General features: G+C 41.1%; 1 protein-coding gene across 1 annotated transcript in view; it reads left to right on the top strand.

Annotated features, from left to right (window-relative positions):
• NR1D2 (nuclear receptor subfamily 1 group D member 2) overlaps window positions 1-11,200 on the top strand; it is a 37,149-nt gene extending 25,949 nt beyond the window's left edge. Inside the window, exons 7-8 of the mRNA XM_049766058.1 lie at window positions 324-534; window positions 7,889-11,200. Coding sequence (XP_049622015.1) covers window positions 324-534; window positions 7,889-8,085 — 408 coding nt within the window. The 3' untranslated portion in view covers window positions 8,086-11,200. The remainder of the gene's footprint in view (window positions 1-323; window positions 535-7,888) is intronic.
• Window positions 11,201-27,633: the final 16,433 nt, after the last annotated feature.

Below are 27,633 nucleotides of genomic sequence, written 5' to 3'. Positions count from 1 at the left end.
ATCATCACTGAGTTTGCAGATATCATCACTGCTGTCAGTCTCAGAGAAAGCACAGAATATTGTAGTTTAAATAGTTCAGTGGCATATATGACCCGAGTATAAGCCGAATTTGGGATTTTTGGCACAAATTTTGTACTGGAAAAGCTCGGCTTTACTCGAGTATATGTGATATTACTTTGATAGAAAATTTGCCTTAAGGAAATGGTTTTTGGTGAAAAAAATAAAAAGATGTAGAATATTGCTGAGCTGACTTGAATAATGAATTTTTTTTACTATAAACAGTAGAATTTCTCCAAATACATATCAGTTTTTTTCTTTTTCAGGTTTTAATGGTACGGTTTGCATCTTTATTTGATGCAAAAGAACGTACTGTCACCTTTTTAAGTGGAAAGAAGTACAGCGTGGATGATTTGCACTCAATGGGAGCAGGGGATCTGCTAAACTCTATGTTTGAATTTAGTGAGAAGCTTAATGCTCTCCAACTTAGTGATGAAGAAATGAGTTTGTTTACAGCAGTTGTCCTGGTGTCTGCAGGTAAGCAAGCTCGCTCAAAATTATGCCACACCAAAATTATAGTGACCCAGATGAGAAGGTTGTAGTTGACTGTTCCAGTGAACTTTATAGGAGAAAGATGCTAAACCATGCAGATCTATCTTTTATTCTGTGTATTTTGGGACACACATGGTAGCACTCAGAGGTTATTTCTGGCTATGCTCTCAGAAATCGCTCCTGGCAGGCACGGGGACCATATGGGATGCCGGGATTCGAACCACCTTCTGGACCAGCTGCATGCAAGGCAAACACCCTAACGCTGTGCTATCTCTCTGGCCCCTAGAGCCCTTTGCACAGGGGCTGGAGCGATAGCATAGTGAGCAGCAGGGCGTTTGTCTTGAATGTCAACCCGGAATGGACCCAGATTCTATCCCTATTAGCCCATTCTCTCAAGCCTGCCAGGAGCAGTTTCTGAGCTCTGAGCCAGGTTTAACCTCTGCACGACTGGGGGTGGCCCCAAATCCAAAAAACCCAAATAGAAAAAAAAGTGCTTTGTAGAAAGAGAACCATAGATGAACGTCACATTGACTACTTTTAGTTTTGCTTTTTTAGTTTTGTATTTTATTTCTTCTAGTAAGTCCAGATATTTATCAGGTAGTTCTAAAATCAATGTAAGTATTAAAATATTAATGGTTACTTAACTATTAAAAATTGAGTAATGTGATTTGTTATAAAAATCTGTAAATTATGAATTGTTAGCTTTCACCTAGCTTTAACAGTGGATTATCTGTGTGACTTGGGTAAGTAATTTTCTCTTTTTGGATCTCACTTAATCGCATTTTGTTTGAATGGAAGCGGTTGTACTGTGTGAATCTAGCATGGGGTCTGGTAATCTCTTAATGAGTGATGAGGATTTTTTTTGAGTCTCCCCTACATTTTATATTTGTATAAATCACTGATTTTCCTAATTACCCCTACCACCTTGTATTTTTATGGTGGTTATTTTCAACTCAATATCTCAAATCAGGCAGTGTACAGTAAAATAGAGAGCATTTTCAGTAGCAAATTAGAAGTTAAGATATAATGATTTTGGGGGGAACTTGTAAATCAGTGCCAGCTATTTCTTAGTTAGCACTAACTTAAATATTGACAGTATTTGATACACCTTGCTTTGAGTTTGCCATTTGCTTCCTACATTAGACAGTTCTAGGTAGTGGGAGGGTTATAAAGAATAAGTTGATAATATGGATGAAAAATAAATTAGTAACATTTTTGTCTAGGGGAGGACTTTTCAACCTGCTCAGAAATCTGGGCTGACACTTGAAACACTAAGATGATGCATAGTCAGTTGTCTAGGCAGTTCAGTGTGAGGGCATGGTCAAAGCCAGTGTCTAGAAGATCCATATCTGGTAGTTCTAGGGACTGAGGTGTGGGGGCTGCTATACATAGCGCTTGGGATTAAAAACTTGGGTCCTTCTGCATGTAAGGCATGTGTCCCCTGCCCCCTGGTCCTATTTCAGTAATTTTCAAGGGAGAGAATATTTCTTATTTTTTTCTCCTGAGCCACACCCCGTGATGTTTAGGGGTTAATCCTGGCTCTACACTCAGGAATTCTGGAATCAATATTGGTAGGTTTTTGGAACCATGTGAGATGCTGAAGGACCGAACCTTGCTGACTGTGTGCAAAGCAAATACCCTGTTGTCTGTATAGTCACTCCTGACTGGGAGAGCACATTCTTGTATATCCTAAATGCCTGTACATCATGCCATTTGAAAGCATAATTTGCTTGCTTTTCTTTTCTTTTTCTTTTTTTTAATTATCTTTATTTAAACACCGTGGTTACAAGTATAATTGTAGTTGTATGATTACAGTCATGTAAAGAACACCCCCCCCTCACCAGTGCAGGATTCCCACCACCAATTTCCCAGATCCACCTACTCCCCACTCCACTCACCCACAACCTGTACTCGAGACAGGCTTTCTTTTTCCCTCATTCATTCACATTGTTATGATAGTTTTCAGTGTAGTTATTTCTCTAACTGCACTTATCACTCTATGTGGTGAGCTTCATGTCATTAGCTGCACCTACATGGGAGGATGGGGGGAAGTAAGGGTTGGGACTGAGGCAGTAACATATTAGAAATGAGCTTTGTAGGGCAGTATCAAGGTCCCAATACAAGATGGATATTATGGATATATAGAATATATGCACACAATACTATCAATATGAAAACAAGGAGAAAAAATTGCCACTGACTGTCCCAACATAAACCAGTGCTAGAACAGCGTGCCCTCCTCCTAGAGCGCATTCCCATTAGTGTAGGGAGAGATAGGGGGAAAGCCTGTTGACCCCTATAGAGTCCACTTAGACCGGTGCCCAGGAAAAGACTGAAGTCCAGGGGAACAGCAAGAGCTGGTCTCTAGAATCAAGGAGGAAACAGGAAGCCAAATGTCTGCCCGCCCTCCTCCCCATGCATCTTCCCCCCTGGAGTACGGAGGGAGGGGGGAACCTGAGGACCACGAAGAGTCCACCTGAACCCACTTCTGGCCATCTGAGCTGGCACCCAGGGAAGGCCTGGAGTCGGGAAAAAGACAAGGACTGCTGGGGGCCTGCCAAGCCTCCCAGCACTCCCCAGGCTCGGGAGAAAAGGCTCTGGTATGGGGCCTCCCCAAACCCCATACCTGGCAAGAGCTGGTCTCCAGAATCAAAGAGGAAACCGGAAGCCAGATGTCTGACCGCCCTCCTCCCCATGCACCTCCCCCCTGGAGTACGGAGGGAGGGGGGAACCTGAGGACCACGAAGAGTCCACCTGAACCCACTTCTGGCCATCTGAGCTGGCACCCAGGGAAGGCCTGGAGTCGGGAAAAAGACAAGGACTGCTGGGGGCCTGCCAAGCCTCCCAGCACTCCCCAGGCTCGGGAGAAAAGGCTCTGGTATGGGGCCTCCCCAAACCCCATACCTGGCAAGAGCTGGTCTCCAGAATCAAAGAGGAAACTGGAAGCCAGATGTCTGACCGCCCTCCTCCCCATGCACCTCCCCCCTGGAGTACGGAGGGAGGGGGGACTCTGAGGATCACTAAGAGTCCACCTGAACCCACTTCTGGCCATCTGAGCTGGCACCCAGGGAAGGCCTGGAGTCAGGGGAAAAAGACAAGGACGGCTGGGGGCCTGCCAAGCCTCCCAGCACTCCCCAGGCTCGGGAGAAAAGGCTCTGGTATGGGGCCTCCCCAAACCCCGTACCTGGCAAGAGCTGGTCTCCAGAATCAAAGAGGAAACTGGAAGCCAGATGTCTGCCCGCCCTCCTCTCCATGCACCTCCCCCCTGGAGTATGGAGGGAGGGGGGAACTTGATGATCACTAAGAGTCCACCTGAAACTTGCTTTTCTTGATCATCTCTACTTGAGTCACTAAAATTGCACTTAGGATAATGGGGATAGAATGAAAGTAATACACCTATTTTCTTTTGGGGAAGAGGTAGACAAACCAGGAATTGAACCCATAGACTCAAATGTGCAAATCATGTGCTCATGTGCTACATTCTAGACCCTGATATCTCTGTTTTCTTAGTATTTTTTGTAATGCTTGCACTTTACGTCCTTTTCCATGGCCTATTGATAATTCTTAATGGAGTTGATGTCACAGTGATGTATTTTTGAGAAACTAAAGGTAATAATTCCATTTAAAAAATTTCCTCAGGCTGGAGCAATAGCACAGCACGTAGGGTGTTTGCCTTGCACTCAGCCTATCCATGTTCAGTCCCTGGCATCCCAAAGGGTCCCCTGAGCCTGCCAGGAGTGATTTCTGAGTGCAGAGCCAAGAGTAACTCATATGTGGGCCTCCCCCCACCCCAAGTGATAGTACAGCAGGATGCTTGCCTTGCATGCACTTGCCCTGAGTTTGATCCCTAGAACCCAATATGTTCCCCCAGCCTACCAGGATGATTCCTGAGTAGAGAGCCAGGAATAAGCCCTAGGACTCTTGTTGTGGCCCAAGATGTAAAAAAGAAACTGTTCTTCCTCATTCCCTTTGTTGTTGATGATGTGATGACTGGGGGTTATTAGAGTCATTGTCTGAAGATTTACTAGCCTGTTTGTTGCCAGTCGAACCTTCTGTGTTATTATTTTTATTTATTGAGTTTTGTTGGCTTCTATGCTGCTTTCCCACCCAATTTGGTGTTCATTAGGTTGTGGACTTTGGAAGTGTTGGGATTCCAGGATCTGTAGAACTGAGTTTCTGGGTCTTGGCTTGACTTGGTTTACATCTCTCTTCCTAGAATAGTGGTGAAGATATGAAGCTGGAAACTTATTTACATGGCAGTGGCTATGGAATGGGGGATGTGGGTATAGCTGCTTGGGCTGCTGGCAGTGCAGGGTAAGGAGGGAGGCTCCAATTCCTACTCCCAGAAGACCCAAGTTCTCAGCCTGAAAAATATATCTGGAATTTTTTGTTTTTGGCTTTGCATCTCTGCAGAGATTAGTCATGAAGTAGTAAAATTGAGCTGTTTGTATTGCAGTGGCCATGGCTTTGGGTGTGGCTCTTGAGGCGCTTTAGCAGGGCAGGACTCCTGCTGCCCCTCTCAAAGACTCTCCAGAGTTTTTAACCCAAAGACTGGTGTGCCTGTGAGTGTTAGTGGCTTGGCTTACATCTCCTCTGAGATTAGTGGTGAAACTTTGAAGCAGGGCTGTTGTTTACATGGTGGCGGTGGCAGTAGCTGTGGGATGTAAATGTGGCAGGTTGTTGAGATTTTCCTCAATTTGCTTATGATGAAAGTGCCTCATAAACGCAATGCACTGCTCAAGACACTGCTGATCACTTGTGGTGGCAGTGGCAGCTGTGTCAGTGTAGGTCCTGGTATCTGTGGCTCTCCTCCCACAGCAAAGCCTGGGGGGTTCACTTCCTTGGGTGCTCAGTAGTAAATATCTGGGTCAGCGCCCCCTGCACCCAAATTGGGCTCAGGTATGCCCTGCCTCCCTCCCACTTGTTTTTGCCCCAGGATGGGGGGAGGTGAGCATACCTGGTGGCACTCGGGGTTACTTCTGCTCTGTGCTCAGAAATCACTTTTGGTGGCTGGAGAGATAGCACAGCAGTAGGGTGTTTGCCTTGCATTTGGCTAACCTGGGATGGGCCTGGGTTTGATTCCTGGCATCCCATATGGTCCCCCGAACCTGCTAGGAGCAATTTCTGAGAAGAAAGCCAGGAGTAACCCCTGAGCGCTGCCGGGTATGACCCAAAAACAAAAACAAGAAACAAAACAGAAAAAAGAAATCACTTTTGGCAGGCTTGAGAGGGTCATATGGGATAGAACCAGGGTGTGTGTGTGTGTGTGTGTGTGTGTGTGTGTGTGTGTGTGTGTGTGTGTGTGTGTGTGTGTGTGTGTGTGTGTGTGTGTGTATCTCCTGTGTCATATGGGATAGAACCAGGGTGTGTGTGTGTGTGTGTGTGTGTGTGTGTGTGTATCTCCTGCCCATCCCCCCTTACTCTTAAATGTAAGTTCTTCCTCTAAATGTAAGTAAACTTTTTCATATAACTCCTGAATCTCCTTGTGGAATAGGAATAAAAATAAATGTTGCTTATTTGGATATGCCCTTTTTTTTAAAGGCTAAACCTAATGATGCCCAGTGTAGTCTGTACTCAGGAATATTCTCTGGTAGTAGTGCCCCAGTGCAAACAGAAATGATATATTCCATTCTAGTGGTTTGATATTACTTTGAACAGTTATGGGGAAATATATAATGTTGTTAGATTTTTAATAGTCTCACCTCTCCTAGTGAATGTTTCTCAATTGCTGTAGTATTTGATTGTGTATATTATTTAGCAACTTATTCTCAAATTATGCCTGCAAAAATGTTCTAATGTCTTTGTCCACAGAAGTCCATGGAAGAGGAACTTGAATACAATATTCTTATTACAGTGATCATTATAAGAATGTTTTTAGCAAACTTATTTTCAAACTGCATTTTTGCAGAAATGTTATGATTTTGTTTAGAGAATTTTATGGAAAAGTAACCTGGATGCTCTAAACTTGTATTACAGTGCTTGGCATAAGAATGTTTAAGAATTTCGAAATTAAGTATATCTACAGAAAGGTTCTTATGTTTATATTTAGACAAGCCTACAAAAAATTTTGTGATATGTAGAGGACAAGGATATGGACAATCTAACCTATGACGCTTTTACAGCCAAGTCTACCCTCACCAGCATTGATTTAGGAAATAGAAAATTTTCTCACCACCTTACGTATTTTTACTACTAAAGGATTTTTTTCCTTTGTTATTTCTACTGTGTCTGTGCAAATTAACAACTAATGGCAGATGTATTTATGTAGCCTTTCTCAAAAAATTTTTTTTTGAACAGAAAGGGTGTGTCACATTATGTTTTTATCCTAACAAACTTTTTTCCTATCCCTTTGATATGTAAAAATCCATCTGGATCTCACCAGACCCTCCCCTGCACAGTTGCATTTGTACTGGTAGAATAAAGGGAGGTTTTTGATTTTGGCTTGACTGAGTATGCAGAGTTCTCAAACTCAATTTACCTGGGGGCCGCAGGAGGCAAAGTCGAGGTGGTAGTAAGCTTTGAACATTGGGGGGTGTGACCCAAACAACTAAAACAAAACAAAACAAAAAAAGATTCCTCTAGGGCAGGGCCACAAAATGTTGTACGGAGGGCTGCAAATGGCCCTCGGGCCGCGAGTTTGAGACCCCTGGTAGAGAGACCACGAGACAAGAAGGCAACTGGACTTCATGATTCTCTCCTGCTGGCCTTGTTTTATTAATTCTTTGTGACTACCCTGCATCACACCCTTTCACCTGGCGTTGGAAATATGGTGCTTGGGTTGATTTCATAGTGGGTGAGGGTGCTCACTCACTTCATAAAAGTCTTAGTAATATCAGCCCAAATACCAGCATATATGGAATTTGGTCAGATTAGTCTTTACAGAGTTGTAGAGGAGTGATGAAGCAGGGCCATAGGCCAAGTAGCAATTATTGGTGATGGGTGCAGCAGGCATGGCTTTGGCAGGGTGGGGGCTTGGCTGCCCTCTGAGTCATATTTTTATAATAAGTTACTAAAGCTTTTTGTTTATTATGTTTTTTTTGTTTGTTTTTGTTTTTGTTTTTGGGCCACACCCGGCGGTGCTCAGGGCTTACTCCTGGCTGTCTGCTCAGAAATAGCTCCTGGCAGGCACGGGGGACTATATGGGACACCGGGATTCGAACCAACCACCTTTGGTCCTGGGTCGGCTACTTGCAAGGCAAATGCCGCTGTGCTATTTCTCCGGGCCCTGTTTATTATGTTTTGCCACTGACTATAGAAAACCTTATTTTTGTTAGAACAATTTATCAGCAAAACTTACATTTAATGCTAATGCATTTTCTCCTTCACGTCTCTCCGTTAGATCGTTCTGGAATAGAAAATGTCAACTCTGTGGAGACTTTGCAAGAAACCCTCATCCGTGCACTAAGGACCTTAATAATGAAAAACCATCCAAATGAGGCCTCAATTTTTACAAAACTACTTCTAAAGTTGCCAGATCTTCGATCTCTCAATAACATGCACTCTGAGGAGCTCTTGGCCTTTAAAGTTCACCCCTAAGGTCTTTTGTTTGTTTAGACGTGAACTGACTCATGCTAACTGTACATTTTGTGCTAAGTGCTTATTTATATGTGTATACCATATGTGGAGATAGAAAAGACCTTTAAGACCATACAAGATCGTAGACTCTGTAATAACCATGCAATAGTGTTTGCATTGAGATCTCTTCAGCCATGATTAGATACTGACTGCATTTCCCTGATAGACCAACCAGCTGTGTCTCACTTAAACTGGAGAAGTTACACTGAATTATAATCATACTGAATGTCAAACTTTCACCTGCCAAAACCAAAAACTATTTTTGATCTCCCTATGGTATAAATAAAATGCACAATCACAAGTAGTTGAGATTTAAAAATTAATATTTTGTGGTAGAAGTTCTATTGTCTGATGGAAATTTTGATTTTATTAGACTATTCAGATTAGGTAATATAGAATTCATGGTTAGAAAGTGTCCACATCTATAATTTACTCTGCCACTGTTGAAGTGTATAATTCTGGGCAGGTTGTCTGTGGAAACAAGAATGGGTAGTTTTCCCAATGCCCCGCCTCACAGAGATGCTGAAAAAATGTCTTTAAAGCATATTTACCTCTTGGGAGATAGGCACTATGTAAATAAGACAAATTTTTGGTCATAATTATTCCTAGTATTATTTTCTTAAGCATTCTGAGAAATCATTTCACAGTTCACATCACTCTTATTTGTTCAGGGTTCCTGCATATGTGTGGGATATTCTGCTGGAACACATATTCAAAAGTTTATGGGTACATTAAATGCATAGTATGTATACATAGTCTGTATGTGAATATAGTTATATACATAAATATATTTCTTCACAATATTTTAAACTGTGAAGAACTTTATCCTACTATAAAATTAAAACAAGAGGTGTCAGAGACCCAATTAGGTGCGTTTTACCTGTTAATGACAACCATTGGTCTAAATGCTTAGACCGTAAAATTATGAATTTATGCTCTATTTTTGTTTACTTAAAACCTAATGTAAAAGTACAACAAGCAGCCAAGTCCAAATTTCAAAATACATGTATTTTAGAGTTTATTTTTGGTAAAATCTTGGTTTCAAGGTACTAGTTATTTAAAAGTCTATTCATACTCATTCTGTGTGCTAACGTTATATTATTTGCTCTTTATACACATGCTGCAGTTTGATTATAGAAATATCGGATTATTTTGGGGGAGAACCAGTGTTTAAGAAAATTAATATGTTGGGGGGTGTTTTTATGAGAGTGTTCTATGTCCACTTTTTCCCCCTCAATAACTCTATTGGGATATTTTCAAATTAGATTTAAATCAACTTGAAAAAATTATTTTGTATGTGACCTACAGACTTAGAAATGGTAGTCAAAGATGTTTCACATTTCTGATATTGGACTTGATTAGATAAAAATAATATGTTTATGGCAGTAGTAGAAATTTAGCCTAAGTTGAGGCTTTTATGTATGTTTATCAAATTGCCTGGAAAATAGCAATTAATTGGACTTTGGGGTAAAAATTGCCTTCTATATAATTTTTTTGATTATGTAAAATTACAAAAATGAAAAGAACCCGCATTGCTATAATCAGCCTGTTATTTAAACGACATGTGAATAGAATGCCTTATTTTGTAATCTTGTTTAACTTTGCTACTGGACTTAAGTTTCTGTGGCACTAGTTAAATAAGTTAAGCCCTCTCATTATTAAAGAGGAAAGGTGATGGTGATGTCTGTAAAACAATATAAACCATAATTGTGGTTTACCTTACATAGGTATGACTTATGGGATATACAGAATAGTTTTTGTGAAATCTTTACATGATAGCATTATCTTTTTATAATTTTTTTTCTAAGATAAATGCATAGTTTTCTTCTATGGGGGGGTAGGAACAGCTTTTCGAAGTAATACTAAAAACCTCAGAGATCATGTTGATTCTTAATTTTTGCCTTTTCCATAAGCCTCTTTATAACACGTATCTTTAAAACTGTTACTAAGTCCTTAGGAATGTGTAACCAGAACTGTTAGTATTGCTTATAAAACTTTAGTTAGGTTCAGTATATACATGTATACATCAATATATAGGTATATAGACATGTATTTTATCTTGTAAAATTTTGTTTTGAACAGATTCTTCCTGTAGGTAATGGGAAACAAAATTATAGTTGATATATCACTCATAGCATTTCTAGATTTGAAAATAGCCCAATTTTGAGATGTCTAATTACAAAGGTAAACCAGCAGGCTATTATAAGCTCATTCTTTGATCGAGTCATTGGTTATAAACTTGATTTATGCAGAGAAGACAGTCAGTTTAAGAAACTTCTAAGTTGGTGGGACACTGTTGATTACTAATGTACTGTATGAATGATGTGATGCTTTAACTCTGATTTTACATTTTAAAGTTAAAATATGGGCATTATGTCAGCAAACTTAAGGGCATTATGTCAGCAAGCTAAAACATTTTTTCTGTGCTTTTAATGTATCTCTACATGATCTGAGAAAGGATTCAAGCTTTAGCTGAGGAAAGGAAAAACCTTGGAATGACCTTTTCCATATGGTAGCGATAGTTTAAATACAGACTTAAAAATTAGAAGGAAATTTAAGTGGCTCACTTGTATACCATAGCTTTCATATCTACATTTCAAGAAATTACCATTGTAACTTGATAAGGTATGGTTTATTTTATGTAAACATCATTGCAAAGCAAGGCGTAGCTCAGCTAGATTTATTACTGTGCACGAAAGTAAGTACCTATCTCAATCCTTTTCTTTTCAATATAAAGTTTGCTGAATGTACAAGAAGAGTTTATCACTTAGGATATAGAATTTTTTTTAGGGGTGGGGGGGAGGGGGATCTGCCAGAAAAATTTTATCTGTCAACAAAGAGTCTTGATTTGGTCCAAAATATAAAACTTAAAGCTATTCTTGAACTTAAACTTACATGGAAAGATTAAATGGGTATTGTTTAAAGAAATGATAGAAATATATTGCTGACATGATACGATTAAGCTTATTTTCTCCAAACTAACTCATGAGGATATGGATAATATCTTCATGTTTCTGAAAAAGTAATCTGTATCCGGGGCTGGGAGGCAGGGGTAATAAATATTATTTCTAACCAATGTGGTTTTGGTATCTGGTTTTTGTAGACTATTTGTAATTTGACTAATTGCTTTCCTCTGGGTAATAGGAACATCTCTGGTAAATCTTTGATAATTAATGGGGCAAGGAGGAGTAGATGGAAGACTGCAGGACTTAAACAAAAAGGTCTTGAAGTATTTTTTTTTTTTTTAGAGATTTCATTTCAGCAAAATGTTCATTTTCTGTAATGCCAGCTGAAAATTTTTTTTTAGTATTTGGTAAAGTAATCTGAGAAGATGATGTGAGAGGAAGGGAATAAATTCTTTTTTTTTTGCAGGGGAGGGTTGGGTTTTTTGGTTACACCGGCTTATCCTGGTTCTACGCTCAGAAATCGCTCCTGGCAGGCTTGGAGGACCATATGGGATGCCGGAATTCGAACCACCGACCTTCTGCATGCAAGGCAAATGCCTTACCTCCAGTTATCTCTTTGGCCCCGGGGAACAGATTCTTGATCCAACTAAGAATCAAGTTTTGTCATGACTGGGATAATAACCTCAGTAAGACCACTTCCCCTTTCTCAGTAGTTGTAACCTGGCTGGCAAAGTTGAGGCAGTTTAAAACAGTATTCTAGCACTTGTTTCTCATACCAGTGGAATTTACTGTTGTGGCTATTAGGAGGTGGGATAAGTGGGCCGATTGATTTATAATCTGCATTGATTTATAACCTGAATATTGACCTCTGAGCACAAAGCCAGGAATAAACCCCAAATGTCACTGGGTGTGGCCCAAAGGCTGAAATTTTGAAAAAAAAATTAATTTCAAATGTAGATACTGATTGGCTGTAGTTTTAATTTTGCAAGTATGTTTACTTTGCCAGACAAGCCTCAGATTCTAAACAGATTTTAGGTATCCTCTAAGGTTGCTCTTTGGCTCTTATACCCATTAGATTTTTAAGTATTGTACTAAGTGGATGCTATCTAACAAGAAACTTTCATATTATAAAGAGTAAAATTATAATTTTTTGGTTTTGGTGTCACACCCAGTGATATTTAGGAGTTATTCCTGGCTCTGCACTCAGGAATCACTCCTGGAGGTGCTCAGAATAGGATGCTGTGGTGCTTAAGGGACCATATAAGATGCCAGGGATCAAACCCAGGTCGGCCACATACAAAGCAAAAGCCTTAACTGCTGTGCTCTCTCTCAGGCCCCCAAAGAGTAAAATTCTTGATATTGCTAATTTTACTAGTCATAGGCATTCATAAATCTACACAAAAAATTAAGAAAAGCAAACATAACCATTTTTAATAGGTTCAGCTAAGCATACAAACTAAACTCAGTTGTGTGAGTTTAGCTGGGTGTATGGGCCACACACCCACCAGTGCTGTACTCCAGGGTTACTCCTGGCTCTGCACTCAGGGGGCCATATAATATGATATGCCAGTGATCGAATTTGGGTTGGCAGTGTGCAAGGCAAACACTACTCGGTGTGCTACCTCTCTAGCTCCATATTTACTCATTTATTCATCAAAGAAAGCATTTCAAAAATTCAGAAAACTTAAAAATACTGTTGTCTGGGTTTTGGATATGAGGCTTCCTCTACAGGTTGGGTGCTTGTCTTTAACATGGCCGACCCAGATTCCATCTCTGATATCCCATATGGTCTTCCAAGCACTGTCAGGAGTAATTCCTGAGTGCAGAGCTAGGGGTATTCTTTGAAAATTGCTGGGTGTGGCCCCAAAACCAACCAACCAAGCAACAACAACAACAAAAAAAAACCCACAACAAGAAACTACTCTATGAACAGTGATACTCATAGACATTAGGTAACCATAAAGAAAAGTGGGTCAGAGGATAGCACAGCTGGTGGGGTGTTTGCCTTGCATGTGGCCGACCCGGATTTTATTCCTGGTATCCCATATGGTATACTGAGCTTGCCATGAGTAATTTCTAGGCACAGAGCCAGGAGTAACCTGAGTACCACTGGGTGTGGCCCAAACACTCTCCTCTCTCTCTCTCTCTCTCTCTCTCTCTCTCTCTCTCTCTCTCTCTCTCTCTCTCTCTCTCTGTCTCTCCCTCTCTCTCTCTCTCTCTCTCTCTGTCTCTCCCTCTCTCTCTCCTCTCCTTTCTCTCCTCTCTCTCCTCTCTGCTCTCTCTCTCTCTCTCTCTCTCTCTCTCTCTCTCTCTCTCTCTCTCTTTCTCTCAGTAGAGTAAGAGTTTTTAGGAGGAAGCATGATGCATGATGAGAGTGAACAAAGCCATGAAGGAGGGTTTCTTAGGGGAGATTTGCCTTTCAAAGAGACCAGGATTTTAGAGAAGAAAGGAGGAGGTGGTAGTGGTGGTGGTCCCAATTTAGGTCTTTTTCAGCTAGGATAGTACTGACAAGACTGATCTCAGCCTCAGATAGTGCTTATTTCCTGTAATTTTCTTGGGAACTTCTAAACAAGGGACAAAGTTGACCATTTATATCTTATTACAACCACTCAGGTTAAGGTCTGTGGTGGTCTGGATAGTGCAGTCATTGTCCAAGGAATGCATACATTACCAATGACAAGTGTTCAAGTTAATGCTGCTTCATAGTTAATAAGGTAAAGTCTTCTGAATGGAAGAATTTTATGTGATTGTGTTTTGAATATTCCCCTTCTTGAGAAATAAAAATGAGAGGATAGAACTGTGTGCCTTCGGGGCCGGGTAGGTGGCGCTGGAGGTAAGGTGTCTGCCTTGCAAGCGCTAGCCAAGGAAGGACCGCGGTTCGATCCCCCGGCGTCCCATATGGTCCCCCCAAGCCAGGGGCGATTTCTGAGCACATAGCCAGGAGTAACCCCTGAGCGTCAAACAGGTGTGGCCCAAAAACCAAAAAAAAAAAAAAAAAAAAAGAACTGTGTGCCTTCAGCATTGCTTCTAGGCTAGTATTTGTAACATGACAATATGTAAACATACTGGTAAAAAAAAAACAAACCAGGGAATGGAGAAATTACTGTGATTGGACCATAAACATGGTTCACACCATTTATATTTGCTAACTTTAGCTTGATCTGTGTGACATTGCACCCTGCTGGCAGTTTGTCTAAGATTGAAGAGATAGTAAAGCAGGGAAGGTATCGCATGTGGCTGACCTGGGGGTTCAGTCACCAGCATCTCACATTGGGGATTGAATTGGAGTTGCCTGAGCTGTCCAGGAGCGATAACCCCTGAGTGCAGAGCTAGGAATAAGTCCTGAGCACAGCCAGGTGTGACTCAAAAACCAAATAAACCAGAAAGCTTGGCTGACCCCTTTGAGCCATCTCTGACTTCAAAGTCTCAGTCATTTTTTGTTTTTGTTTTTACTTTTTGGCCACATCTGATAGTGCTTAAAGGCTGCTTTCAGCTCTCTGCTTAGTAGTTTTCCTTTGGCAATAGCCAGGACCTTCAAAGTGGAATCTGCCACTTGCAAGGCCTTAACCTCTGTATATCTGTGTGTGTGTGTGTGTGTGTGTGTGTGTGTGTGTGTGTGTGTGTTCATATTTATTTGTTTTGGGGTCACATTTAATAATGCTCAGGGCTACTGGTTCTGCCCTTAGGGATCACTCCTGCTGGAACTCTCAACTGGGATCTGGGAACTGGGATTGACTGGAATCATGCTTAAGGCAAGTGCTCAGTACTACCTATAGTACTATCTCTCCAGCCCTGCTTGAGCCATTTTTATGTGACCACCCCCAGGTATATGGTATAGAAAATAGGTATAACAAATCAAACATCTACTGATGATAAATCATAGTTTAAGACATAATTTTCAATTCCCTCAATCTGCAATTTAACACTCAGGGCTTTTTATTATTTATTTATTTATTTATTTATTTATTTATTTATTTATTTTTTTATTTATTTTTTTTTTTTTTGGTTTTTGGGCCACACCCGGTGACGCTCAGGGGTTACTCCTGGCTATGCGCTCAGAAGTCGCTCCTGGCTTGGGGGACCATATGGGACGCCGGGGGATCGAACCGCGGTCCGTCTCCTAGGCTAGCGCAGGTAAGGCAGGCACCTTACCTCGAGCGCCACCGCCCGGCCCCTATTTATTTATTTATTTATTTATTTATTTATTTATTTATTTATTTTTGCTACACTTGGCAGTGCTTAGGAGTTAATCTTGGCTCTGTATTCAGAAATCACTCCTGGACCACTCCGAGGGATATACCCATGGAAACCAAAAATGCAATACAAAAATGCCTTCATTATACCTATATTCATTGCAGCGCTATTTACAATAGCCAAACTGGAAACAACCAAGATGACCTTCAACAGATGAGTGGCTAAAAAAAACTGGTACATATACACAATGGAAAACTATGCAGCCCATCAGGAGAGATGAAGTCATGAAATTTTCCTATACATGGGTGGTCATGGAAACTATTATGCTGAGTGAAATAAATCAGGGAGAGAGATAGACACAGAATAGTCCCATCTATGGGTTTTAAGAAAAATAAAAGGGGCCAGAAAGCACAGCGGAGTTTGCCTTGCAAGCAGCCAGTCCAGGACCTAAGGTGGTTGATTCGAATCCTGGCGTTCATATGGTCCCCCGTGCCTGCCAGGAGCTATCTGGGCAGATAGCCAGGAGTAACTCCTGAGCACCACTGGGTGTGGCCTAAAAACCAAAAAAAAAAAAAAAAAAGACATTATTGTGATAATACCCAGATACAAAAGATATGAGGGCTGGAAGGTCTGGCCCACGATATGAAGCTTACCACAAATAGTGGTGAGTGCAAGTTAGAGAAATAACTATACTAACTACCATGAAAATGTTGATGAGTGAAAGAAGTAGAATGCCTGTCTCATACAGGCAGAGGTGAGGGAGGAGGGAGATAGGGGGCACTGGTGTTGGGAATGTTGCACTGGTGAAAGGGGGTGTTCTTTTTATGACTGAAATGCAACTACAATCATTTTTGTAATCATGGTGCTTAAATAAAGATGTTATAAAAATAAAAATAGTAAAACATCTGGGGAAAAAACCAAGAAATCACTCCTGGAGAGCTTGGAGGACAATATGGGATTCTGGGGATATAACTCAGGTCAGTTGACTGCAAGGCAAGCACTTTACTATCCCTCTCGCCCTTGGAATGTAACATTCATTTTTGTGACCTCTATGGGATCCTGACCCACAATTTAAGGAACCAAACTCTAGTAGCATAGGATTTGGTGTATCAATTTTCTCAGTCTGTTGTGACAAAGCACCACTGGCTGGAGTGTATGCAGAAACCAGTTCCTCCTGGATCTGGAGCTAATATAGCAATAGCACAGCAGGTAGGGTGCTTGTCTTGCATGTTGTTGCCTACCCAGACTGGTCCCCCTGAACCCGCCAGGAGTGATTCCTGAGTGCAGTTAGGAGTAACCCCTGAGCACTGATGGGTGTAGTCCAAAAATAAAACTAAATTGTTCCTTCTGAGGGCATGATGAAACTTCTGTTCCATGCTGCACTTAGCTACCACTAGCTGTTTCTCCCTGTGTTTTTATACTGTATTCCCTTTGTAGATGCCTGCATTCAAATTTCCTTTTGTTATTTTTGAGTTGTTTGGTGGTGCTTTGGGCAGGTTACTTCTGGTTATGCTTGAGGATTACTCTCTGCTGTGCTTGGGACACTCTGTGACTGAACTTTGGGCCTTCCTCTCCAAGCAAAGCATCTGTCCCAACTTTTGGCTACTTTCCCAGCTCCCAAAATTACTCATTTTATCAGGAAACCAATCATTTTGCATGAAAGCCCACTTTAATGACCTTGTTTTAATTTTGTGACCCCTGTAAAGACTTTCACTTCAAAGTTTTTTTTTTCTTTTTTTGGCCCTCACCCAGTGGTGCTCTGGCCCTTTACTACAAATTTTTATTGTTAACTCAAAAGTGAATTTTTCTTTTAGCTGGTGTATTCTTAGCAATGTATGAAAGATTTTTTTATATAAAACTAGGAAGGTTGGGGCCAGAGTGATAACACAGCAGGTAGGGTGTTTGTTTTGCACATGGCTGACCCAGGTTTGATCCCTGAGCACAGCCAAAAATGACCCAAGCACAGAGCCAGAAGTAAACAACCCCTGAACAATGGTGCTGGATGTGGCCCAAAACCGAAAACCAAAAACAAAAACTTGGAAGGTTACGAAGTTTAAGTGTATAGTTCAAATGTCCAAGTTTCTCTTTTACCCATATATGACATCACTCATTTTGCCTCATGATACCCAGTGCAGTGTTTGACTTCCGACACCTTCCCATCTACTTGCCTCCAGCGTCCAATGGCCTGATCTTATCTCTACCATTCTCTTTCCAGCTTACACTTTCCTAACCTGAAAATTTGTCACTGGGCCTCTCTTGGACTATACCTGAGTGGTTCCCTGGTGTCTCAGCTTTCCTTAGTTTCCACTCTGGGATCACTCCTGGTGGGGGTTGGGGAACATTATAGGATGTCAGGATTGAATTGGGTGGGTCATGTGCAAGGCCAGTACCCCATCCCCTGTATTAACGTTCTGCCCCTAAGCTTTCTTTTATCTGCTGTTATCTATTATCACAACCACCACATTATCTATTTTGATTGGATACATTTCCTTTTTTTTTTGGCTTTGGACCATCCCTGGTAGTGCTCAAGGGGTTACTCCTGGCTGGTTTAGGGGGGCCATAATGTGATGCTGCTGATCAGGCCATCTGCATTGCATGATATGCTAATTTTCGAGCCCCTTGAAGGGTGATATTTAAACTGACCAACTAAACTCACCTGGCACTCTATCCTCCCACTCCACTAGATTACTGTTATTCTAGCCAATTCACATTGCTCTAGATGGGAATTGCTATCCTCACTGGATTCTATTGTGCTGAAGGAGATTCTTCTGGACCCATTGCAATCTCAAGACTGCAACTTAAACTCCTTCAGAAACTTGTTTGTTTTCCTTTCTGTCAGAAAGTTTTGGACAAGAAAAGGAAAAAACAGACTAGTTTCATTCAAACATAGTGCCGGAGCCTAGGTGTTTGTATTTTTGAGCATCGAAACAGAGTAATAAACAGAACTTTGTCATTAAGAAGTATCACCCTTTATTTGCAGAGATTTTCTATTGTTGCTTTTCTATTTAGTAGACAGAATTACATGTCGCCATGGCAACCTAGCCATTGCTTTAGTTGCTTGGGCCTTAAGACAGAAACTACATTGGGTTTTATTCCATAGAGCAGACATTGTTAGAAAACAGAGCAGAGCAATGTGAACACGGAGTTTCAGCAGACAGCCTCTTCCATGGTGGTTTCTGTGTTTACTAGGCCCTTGAATAGGCTAGTGTCAGAAAGTGTATAATTTGGACTCTTGAGTTTTTTCAGGTTAATAACCATGTTGTCTTTCAGTACTCTTGTTACTTATGGCGGTGGCAGACTGGAGTGAAAAGGTTTGGAAAATGGTCAGCTCATATTCAGTTAAACTCATGACAACCTAAAATATGATATAGTTATATTTTCTTTTTTTATAGTTATATTTTCTATTTAAAATTTTTTTATTTTGGTTTTGGGGTCACAGTCAGTGATGCTCAAGGGTTTCTCATGGCTCTACACTTGGGTTACTCCTGGTGGGTTCAGGGGACCATATAAGATGCCAGGGATTGAACTCCTGTTGGCCATATGCAGGGGCAAGTGCTCCTCTACCTGCTGTACTATTGCTCTGGCCCCACATAATACTTTCTTGGATCTCTTCTTCCATTCAGGTGAGGCATCAAAAGCCATGAAACAACTTTTGATGAAACAGGCTTACTCTGGAAATATTTCTACTTCAGGGAAGCCTGCAAGTTCTGGTAGATCTGAGTGCTTGATCTTAATTATGCTAAGAAATCCATTGACAACCTTTTAACTCTTGTATCTCACAGTGATTTAATTAAAAATATTGCATTAGATCACTATGCCTGGGAATACACTGGAAGTTCTGGCAACTGCTCTAAATAGATTTTCTTACTTTGAGTTTTGCCTACAGACATAGAATTAATTACCTTATAAAGCTCATTAAAAAAGATCTGGAGAGCTGCAGGGAGGTTGATTTATCTGATAAACTTAATTTCAGAGCATACCTTGAGCCTGTATTGCTGTAGACTTCCGGGAAGGTTAAAGAACAAAGCACAACCCATCTATAAAATAAAACCTGTCAAGATGGCATGCTGGAGATGAGGGAATAGGGGAGGGAACCTGGGAACATTGGTGGTGGGATATCTACTCAACTTTGAATAACTGTAAATCATGGTGCTTTAATAACATCAAATTAAAAAAATAAAAAGATATACAACCTAAAAAAAAAGAAGTGATGTTTGTCAAGAAGGAGCATGGAAGGCACTGGAGAGTGAGAAGAGAGGGAAGAGGGAAGCTGATGGGTTGGCTCCCCATAGACTAACTAGGGCTCAGTCTCATTGAGGACCACCAGTATATGTCTTTGATTGTCCTGCCATGGGGCAAGGAAGTTGAATATTTATCCATGAACCCTTTTGCTTACTGATTGAGAATTGTTTCTTAGAGTTGAGCTCTTGCCTCCCAAGTAGAGAAAACCCTAAAAGAGGAGGTAAAGGGGCTTGGAAACAGAATTTTGGCCCTGAAGAAAACTGTGCGAGACTTGTAGGGCCTGTCTGCATCAGTTGTAGATGTACTCTTAGCTGGTCTAGGGTAATAACAATGTTGCTTCAAGGTTAACTTCCCATCACATCATCTATTTTTTACAGGTATTTGTACAGGTGTACAGGTATACCTGGAAATATCAGTCTGGGGATTGCAGAACCTCTACCAGGTCCCCAGGCTCAAATAGCAGTTCAAGGACTGTACTTGATATATGTAGGGTCACATCAAACCTGAAGCCTCATGCTTACAAGGCAGGTATTTTAGACACTGAGCCATCTGGGAACTGTGGGTTGTTTAATGGGACGGGGTGGGTTTTGACTCACACTAGTGTTCAGGATTTATTCCTGACTTGCACTCGGGATTGTTTCTGGCAGGATCAGAGATTATATATAGTTCTGGTGTTTGAATTTGGCCCAGCTACATGCAAGGTAAATGCCTTCCCTCTGAACTATTTCTGAGGCCCTGCGGGGCTCCACATACTGTAATCCAACCTGGGAAAAACGGGCTTGGAGTACAGCCACTGCGGGAAATAAATCAGGCCAAACTTCCAAGAGAAAAGAGAGGGGTCCAGGAGCTTTCACCCTGTGGTTGAATCTGTCTGCCAAAAACCAAGGATCTTTAAGTATCTCAATCTACAACTGGGCTGGAGCAGAGTAGAGTGTAAAAGACAATAGACTTTTCTTTAAAAAAAATTTTTTTTTAAATTGAAAACCTTTGTGTTGCGAAGTTTTTCATAGTTGCGTTTCAGACATACAATGATTCAGGGCCAATCCCACCATTAGTGTCAACCTCTCTTTACCAGGTTCCCAGAATGTATCCCAACACCACACTTTGCCCCCCAGCCTTCCAGTATAACAGGCCCATTTAAAGTTTAGATTGAGGGGCCGGAGCAGTAGCACAGTGATAGGGCATTTGCCTTGCATGCGGCTGACCCAGGTTTGATCCACAGCATCCCGTATGGTTTCCTGAGCCTGCCAGGAGCAATTTTTGAGTGCAGAGCCAGGAGTAACCCCTGAGCACCACTGGGTGTGATTCCAAAAAAACAAATAAAATTTAGCTAGAGTTTGGGTCTCTTAATTCCATTGTTGTTGACTTTGGCTTGGATATTTATTTTCTTTATTTTTTTTAATTCCCACAATGCACATGTGACCACTTGGCCCCTGACCCCCATCCTTTCATATTTGTGTTTCTCTTCCACTCAGTTTTTTTTTTCTCCTTGTTATACTCTGGGCCAAGGGTATTCAAGACAACTTCCATTTAGACCATTGCATCTCTCTCTCTCTCTCTCTCTCTCTCTCTCTCTCTCTCTCTCTCTCTCTCTTTCCCTCCCTCCCTTCCGTTTTTTGAGCCATACCCAGTGATGCTCAAGGTTATTCCTGGCTCTGCACTCAGAAATCACTCCTGGCTCGGGGGACCATATGGGAATCCAGAGATAGAATGGAGGTCCATCCTGGGTCATTTGTGTCTAAGGCAAATGCCCTACTGCTATGCTATTTCTCTAGCCCACCATTGTATTTCTTTTGCAGTTATTCTAAATACTACATATAAGTGATATCATTCTGTATCCTTCTTCTGGTTTAGTTCATTTAACAATATCCAGTTCCATCTGTGTTGCAGCAAATTGCATGATTGCATCATTCTTTACAGCTATGTAGTATTCCATTGTATATATGTAGCACATCTTCATGATCCATTCATCTGTTATTGGGCTGATTCTATTGCAGCACTTAGAACAATAGCTAAGACTTGGAAAAGACTTACCTTGAAGAGCTGGAGTGACAGCACAGTGGGTAGGACATTTGCCTTGCATGTGACTGACAGGGGTTCTATCTCCTGTATCCCAAATGGTCCCTGGAGTCTTCCAGGAGTGACCTCTGAATGCTGCTGGGTGTGGCTCAAACCCCCCCCCCCACACACACACACACAAAAGCTTTACACACAGTTAGGTTTGCTCCCTAACATGCCATATTGTTCCTTGAGACTGCCAGGAGTAATTTCTTTTTTTTCTTATTTTATTTTTATTTCATATTTTTTAAGTATTTTTTTAATTAAATATATTTTTTATTTTATTTATAGTGGCTTGCATATCATGACAATAATATTTTAGGTACATATTAACATAAAATCAGGGGAATTCCCATCACCAAATTGTCCTCCCTCCACCTTCGTTCCAGTCCTTCTTCCCATAACCTTTTCCCTTACCCCCAAGACTGCCAGGAGTAATTTCTAAGAGTCATAGCCAGGAGTAACCCTATGTGGCACCAGATGTGGCCCAAAAAATATAAAAGGACTTATCGAGCTATTCCCTCCAGGTATGTCTTTTACATGTAAAAAGTGGGTAAAAGAGGAGGAGCAGGAAGTCAGGGAATTTCTTTGTTTTGGATAAAACAAGTTGTAATTGTTTTTATTACAAGGCAGGCCAGACCCCCCCCCAAAAAAAAAACACTAAAAAACAGACCATTTCTGACAAAAGATGAAACCAAATTCTTACCTGTGTCTCAGAAGCTTGATTGATGTTTCTTTTTCTTTTCTTTTTTTTTTTCTTTTTTTCTTTTTGTTTTTGGGTCATACCTGGCAGTGCTCAGGGGTTACTCCTGGCTCTATGCTCAGAAATTGCTCCTGGCAGGCTCAGGGGACCATGTGGGATGCCGGGATTCAAACCACTGACCTTCTGCATGAAAGGCAAATGCCTTACCTCCATGCTGTCTCTCCGGCCCCTGATGTTTTCTTATGTTAAGGAGAATAACACATTTCAGAAGAAAAATAGTATAATCTGTTTCCAGACTGAACGAGTCATAGGCACTGAGCTGGCTGAACTTCAGACGCTGTTAAGATGGTTCTAAAAAAAGATTAAACTGAGAAGTGATCAATTCGGAGACTGCATGAACTAAATCCTCATCACAGACTAAAACAGTGAAGCTTCAGAAATATATATCACATCTGCTGTTTGCAGAACACTGTCCATAGTGCTGGGGCACGAGGTTATTATTTTTTTTCTAAGTCATTTAGGTTTTAGGCACAGGTAAACAGAACTGTTGGGGAAATGACTACCAACCGTTTTCAGGTCTTTTACTAATTTAAAGTACTAAAGTAGAGTGTGAATTGATGTGAGCGACATGTGCATATGTGTTTAAGTTTGTATATCTACCTCACGCTAAAATGAAAGTTAGTTTATTCTTCTAGTCTGTGTATATACTGTAAACTGGAAATTAGATCTAAGCAGCTGATTAGGGCCTAGTAAGATTGTTTAGGTATTAAGGTGCTTGTGTTGCATGTGACTGACCCCATAGTGATCCCCAATATTTCAAGGCTCTCTGAGTATAGTTAAAAGTAGTCTCCCAAAAAAAAAAAGTAGTCTCCCAGCACTGTCAGGTATGTTACCTCTCCCCCCAAAAGATTTGATTATATTTAATCTAGTTATTTGTGGCTACTATACATTATAAATAATGCTCTAATTTTAGATAAAATCACAGTTGTTTTTTTTTAATTAACTCATAACACCGAAAGTCACTCTTTTTGTATGTGTGGGTGTTTGGGCTAATCTGTAAACCCCTGCTGGTGCTTGGGGGTTACTCCTGGCTCTGTACTTAGGAATCACTCCTAGTGGGCTCTGGGACCATAGGGGATATGAGATGCCAGGGACTGAACCTCGGACATCCTCATTTAAGGCAAGTATCCTACCTATTGTACTACCTCTCTGGCCCTGAAAATCACTCTTTTATTTGCTCATGCCCAGCTGAGCAGTTCTAGCCTGGACTGTGGTTGGTTGATGTCTAGGCTCACTCACATGTTTCATTGGGCATTTTGGCTGGGTTTACTGACTGAAAATAGGTTCAAAGTAAGTGTCTTTGATGATTGGGACTTTTCTCTTCAGCACTGTTTGGATTCAGGGTTAAAAGAACAAGGGAGTAAAAGGTATAGACAACACTCTTGAGGTCTAGCTTCTTTTTTTTATTTTGTGGTTTTTGGGTCACACCCGGCAATGCTCAGGGGTTATTCCTGGCTCCAGGTACAGAAATTGCTCCTGGCAGGCACGGGGGACCATATGGGACGCCGGGATTCGAACCAATGATCTCCTGCATGAAAGGCAAACGCCTTACCTCCATGCTATCTCTCCGGCCCCGAGGTCTAGCTTCTGAACTTTATACAGAGACAACCTTAAAGCTCATTCAGAAATAATGAAGAGCTTCTCTTTCACAGAAGAGGCTACACTTTAACACTGCTAGGGTGTGGGTGCAAGGAGCAAAATAAATTATGCCTCATCCCCAATATACCAGGCTGGCCTTATAATTGCTATTAGAACCTGCTTTTCTCATCTTCTATCTTGTATTTTTCTCCTCTTGTGTAGTAAGAAAATGTCCAAGTTCACTATTGAGAGTTTTCTCAGGAGCCAAGTCTCAAAATATATCAGAGGAAGAGAAAAATGAGGTTTTTGAGTTAAATTGAGAAGGAATATTTGTGAGGAAGTTCTTGCAATAATGATGGGAAAAAACTTGCACTGGCATTTGCCTTTTGGCATTTAAGACTCCTCCTCTCTTTCCACCTTCCCCCCATTTTATTGCTATCAGGAAATAGAACCTATGAATTATAGTATATTCTTTGGACTCTGACAAAACAAACAGAACTATGTAGATCAGAATCACATTTTTTGATTTTGTTTTATTTTGGGGCCACACCTAGCAGTGCTCAGGGATCATTCCTGGTGGGCTCCAGGAACTGGGATACCAGGGATTGAACCCTGGATGGCCATGTGCAAGGCAAATGCCCTATTGGTTGTACAACTCTTTGCCCCCCTCAGGATCACTTGTTGTTGTTGTTGTTGTTGTTTTTGGGTCACACCCTGCAGCGCTCAGGCTGTGCTCTGTGCTCAGAAATGGCTCCTGGGAGGCATGAGAGACCATATGAGATGCCAGGATTCGAACCACTGTCTGTCCTGGATTAGCTGCTTGCAAGGCAAATGCCCTACCTCTGTGCTATCTCTCTCGCCCCTCAGGATCACTTTTTAAGAAAACATCATAATGGGTTATAGACAGTAGAAATTTATTCACCTGATTCTGAAATTAGGGTAAAATTCTGATGAGGTGCCTCTTCCTAATTTTCAGATGTGGCCATTTTGCAATGTTCTCACATGGTGGGTTAAGGGTGGGGAAGGGTGGAAGAAGATGAGGGAGAAGTTGCTAGGATTTCTTATAAGGCACTTTATGAACTCAGAGTATGAACACACCACCCATATGCTTTCATCTAAACCGATTACTTCACAAGAACCACCTTTCCCAATACTATCACTTCAATATAAGAATTTGGCAGATGGGGAGGGTCAGTCTACAAGTTGCACACAAATTTAGATTTTCTGGTTTAGATTTATTGTGAAGTGAGCGAGCAGTAGTTTGAATGTTTAATGCAGCACATTTCAAATATTTAAAGGATTTACAAATGTATATGTAAATTCAATATTACAGTACCTCAGAAGAGGAACTGGGGATCGCATAGGTGAAAGGAAGCTACCTGTTTTTAATAAAAGCTTTTTCAATCATGTGACTGAATTGGGGATAACCAAGTGAGTTTAGTTTCTTCCATGACTAGCTGGTTTTGAGAACGTCCCTATTTTGAAGACTGGCATTTTTGTGCTTGTACCCATGAGCATGAATGGGTCATATATTATTCATTAGGAGAAAAGATAAATGTATGTGTGGAATGTGGTGTGAGGGGATTTGAAAGCTGTTCTAAGAATCCTCAAAGGGAATTATTTTGTGATTTTAGTGAATGCTTTGTGTTTAGTGAAACAATGGGTAGAGTGGAAAGGTTAGTTGCTTGTATTATTCTTTTTCTTTTTTCTTTTTTGTGCCACACCCAGCGATGCTCTGGGCTTATGCCTAGATCTGTACTCAGGAGAGCATATAGGGTGCCAGAGATTGAACTCAGGTCAGCCACAGGCAAGGCAAAAAAACCTTACCCACTGTGTTATCTTTCTGGCTCCCTTGTCTGTAATGTTGGGCAAAAAAGATAACCTCTTTAGGCTTGTTTCTTTATCACAAGTAAAAAAGATGGTATAATGGGTAAGGTCCTTGAGGTTCGATCCTCCAATGAATAAGCCTAGAGTACAGTCATGTGTAGCCTTCCAAATAAATCAAAACAAAAATTGTTTCCACTTTTGTAAACTGTTTATTTCTTAAGTACATCCAATGTGGAGAGAATGTGTAGCAGGAAAAGAGGAACACTTTCCTGAAATTTTCCCAAGGTTAATATTGTTTGTGGCAGGGCTGGCGCGGTGGTGCTAGAGGTAAGGTGCCTGTCTTGCCTGCGCTAGCCTAGGACGGACCGCGGTTTGATACCCCGGCGTCCCATATGGTCCCCCAAGCCAGGAGCGATTTCCGAGCGCATAGCCAGGAGTAACTCCTGAGTGTCACCAGGTGTGACCCCAAAACAAAACAAAACAAAAAGAATATCACATGAGGGGGCCGAAGTGATAGCACAGTGGTAGAGTGTTTGCCTTGCATGCAGCCAACCCAGGATGGACCTGAGTTCGGTTCCTAGCATCCCATATGGTTCCCCAAGTCTGCTAGGAGCCGTTTCTGGCTAGAGCCAGAAGTAACCTGAATGCCATTGGTGTATTTATGTATTTAAATACATAAATAAAAAAGTTAAAAGAATATTACAACAGTCATCTTTAAGAATATTTTCTATAATAAAGAACTATAATAATATAATATATTATATATGATAACTATAATAAACCATAATAAAGAGCACTTGCCTTGCTCACAGCCAACTGAGGTTGGGTCCTAGGCATCCCATAGGGTCCCCTGAGTCTGCCAGGAATGATCTTGGAGAAGAGAGCCAGCAGTAATCTCTGTGTACAGCCAGGTGTAGCCCCAAACAAAATCAAACAAATTGTATCTAATGTGAAAAAATGCCCTCCAAACCAGTTTTGAGTCTTTTTTTAAAAAAACAAATACCTATGGCAGTATGACCTGCTAATTTTCTCATCTTCAGCAGGGGGCGCTCTAGCATCAGGGATTTCACAGAGGGTATCAACTTGGTGGAAATGAACTTTTTTGGTGAATGTTTGTTTTTCAGATAAAAAAAAAAAGGAAAGCTGTTAAGAAAAATAAACAGTTTATCAGCCATCTCAACAAAGACACTTGAGGAGTAAGACAAGCTGTCACTTCAAGGACAGAAAAAAAATCCTGCATTTATGGAAGAAGCATCAGATACTAGAAGTGTCTTGTAAGAAAAAAGAATCATGGAATGGGGACAGAGAGAAAACAGTGGCGGTAAAAGGGGAGATTAAGAGCATAGTAAACAATTTGAATAATCTGCAAACAAAGATGACAAAGATGGAGGAGGAGCCCAGCCTTGGAAGAGGGGTGTGGAGGAGTATTGTAACAATTGGAAAAATTAAAACTCTCTGAAATACAATTGAGAATCATTCAAAGGATTCAGATGTACCATTTTCTTTAGATGCCAAATTTCCTGTGTAATTTGTTTCAGCTGCCCAGCCCACAGTCGGTTCTTGTTTTCTCTATTTTGAGATTTTATTTTTTATTTTTTTGTGCACAAACTCATTGTTATTATTACTTTTTTGTCACTCCAAGAAGTGCTGGGGCCCGAGGGTTTTTCTCATGCAATGATCAGTCATTTGATGATGCTGGGGCTCAGGAGGGGACGGAAGAGAGAAAAACCCTTACAGTGTTTGTGCTCCACCATTTGAGTCACAGCCTTGGTTTTCTAGCATATAAATGTTGGCAACTAATAATGCATGAGTCTCCTTCTTCCTTCCTTCCTTCCTTCCTTCCTTCCTTCCTTCCTTCCTTCCTTCCTTCCTTCCTTCCTTCCTTCCTTCCTTCCTTCCTTCCTTCCTTCCTTCCCTCCTTCCTTTCCTTCCTTCCTTCCC

This window comes from Suncus etruscus, chromosome 20, assembly GCF_024139225.1.
Source record: "Suncus etruscus isolate mSunEtr1 chromosome 20, mSunEtr1.pri.cur, whole genome shotgun sequence".
NCBI lineage: Eukaryota > Metazoa > Chordata > Mammalia > Eulipotyphla > Soricidae > Suncus > Suncus etruscus.
The sequence above is the reverse complement of the archived record's forward strand: the minus strand, read 5'-3'. Positions and strand labels throughout refer to the sequence as shown.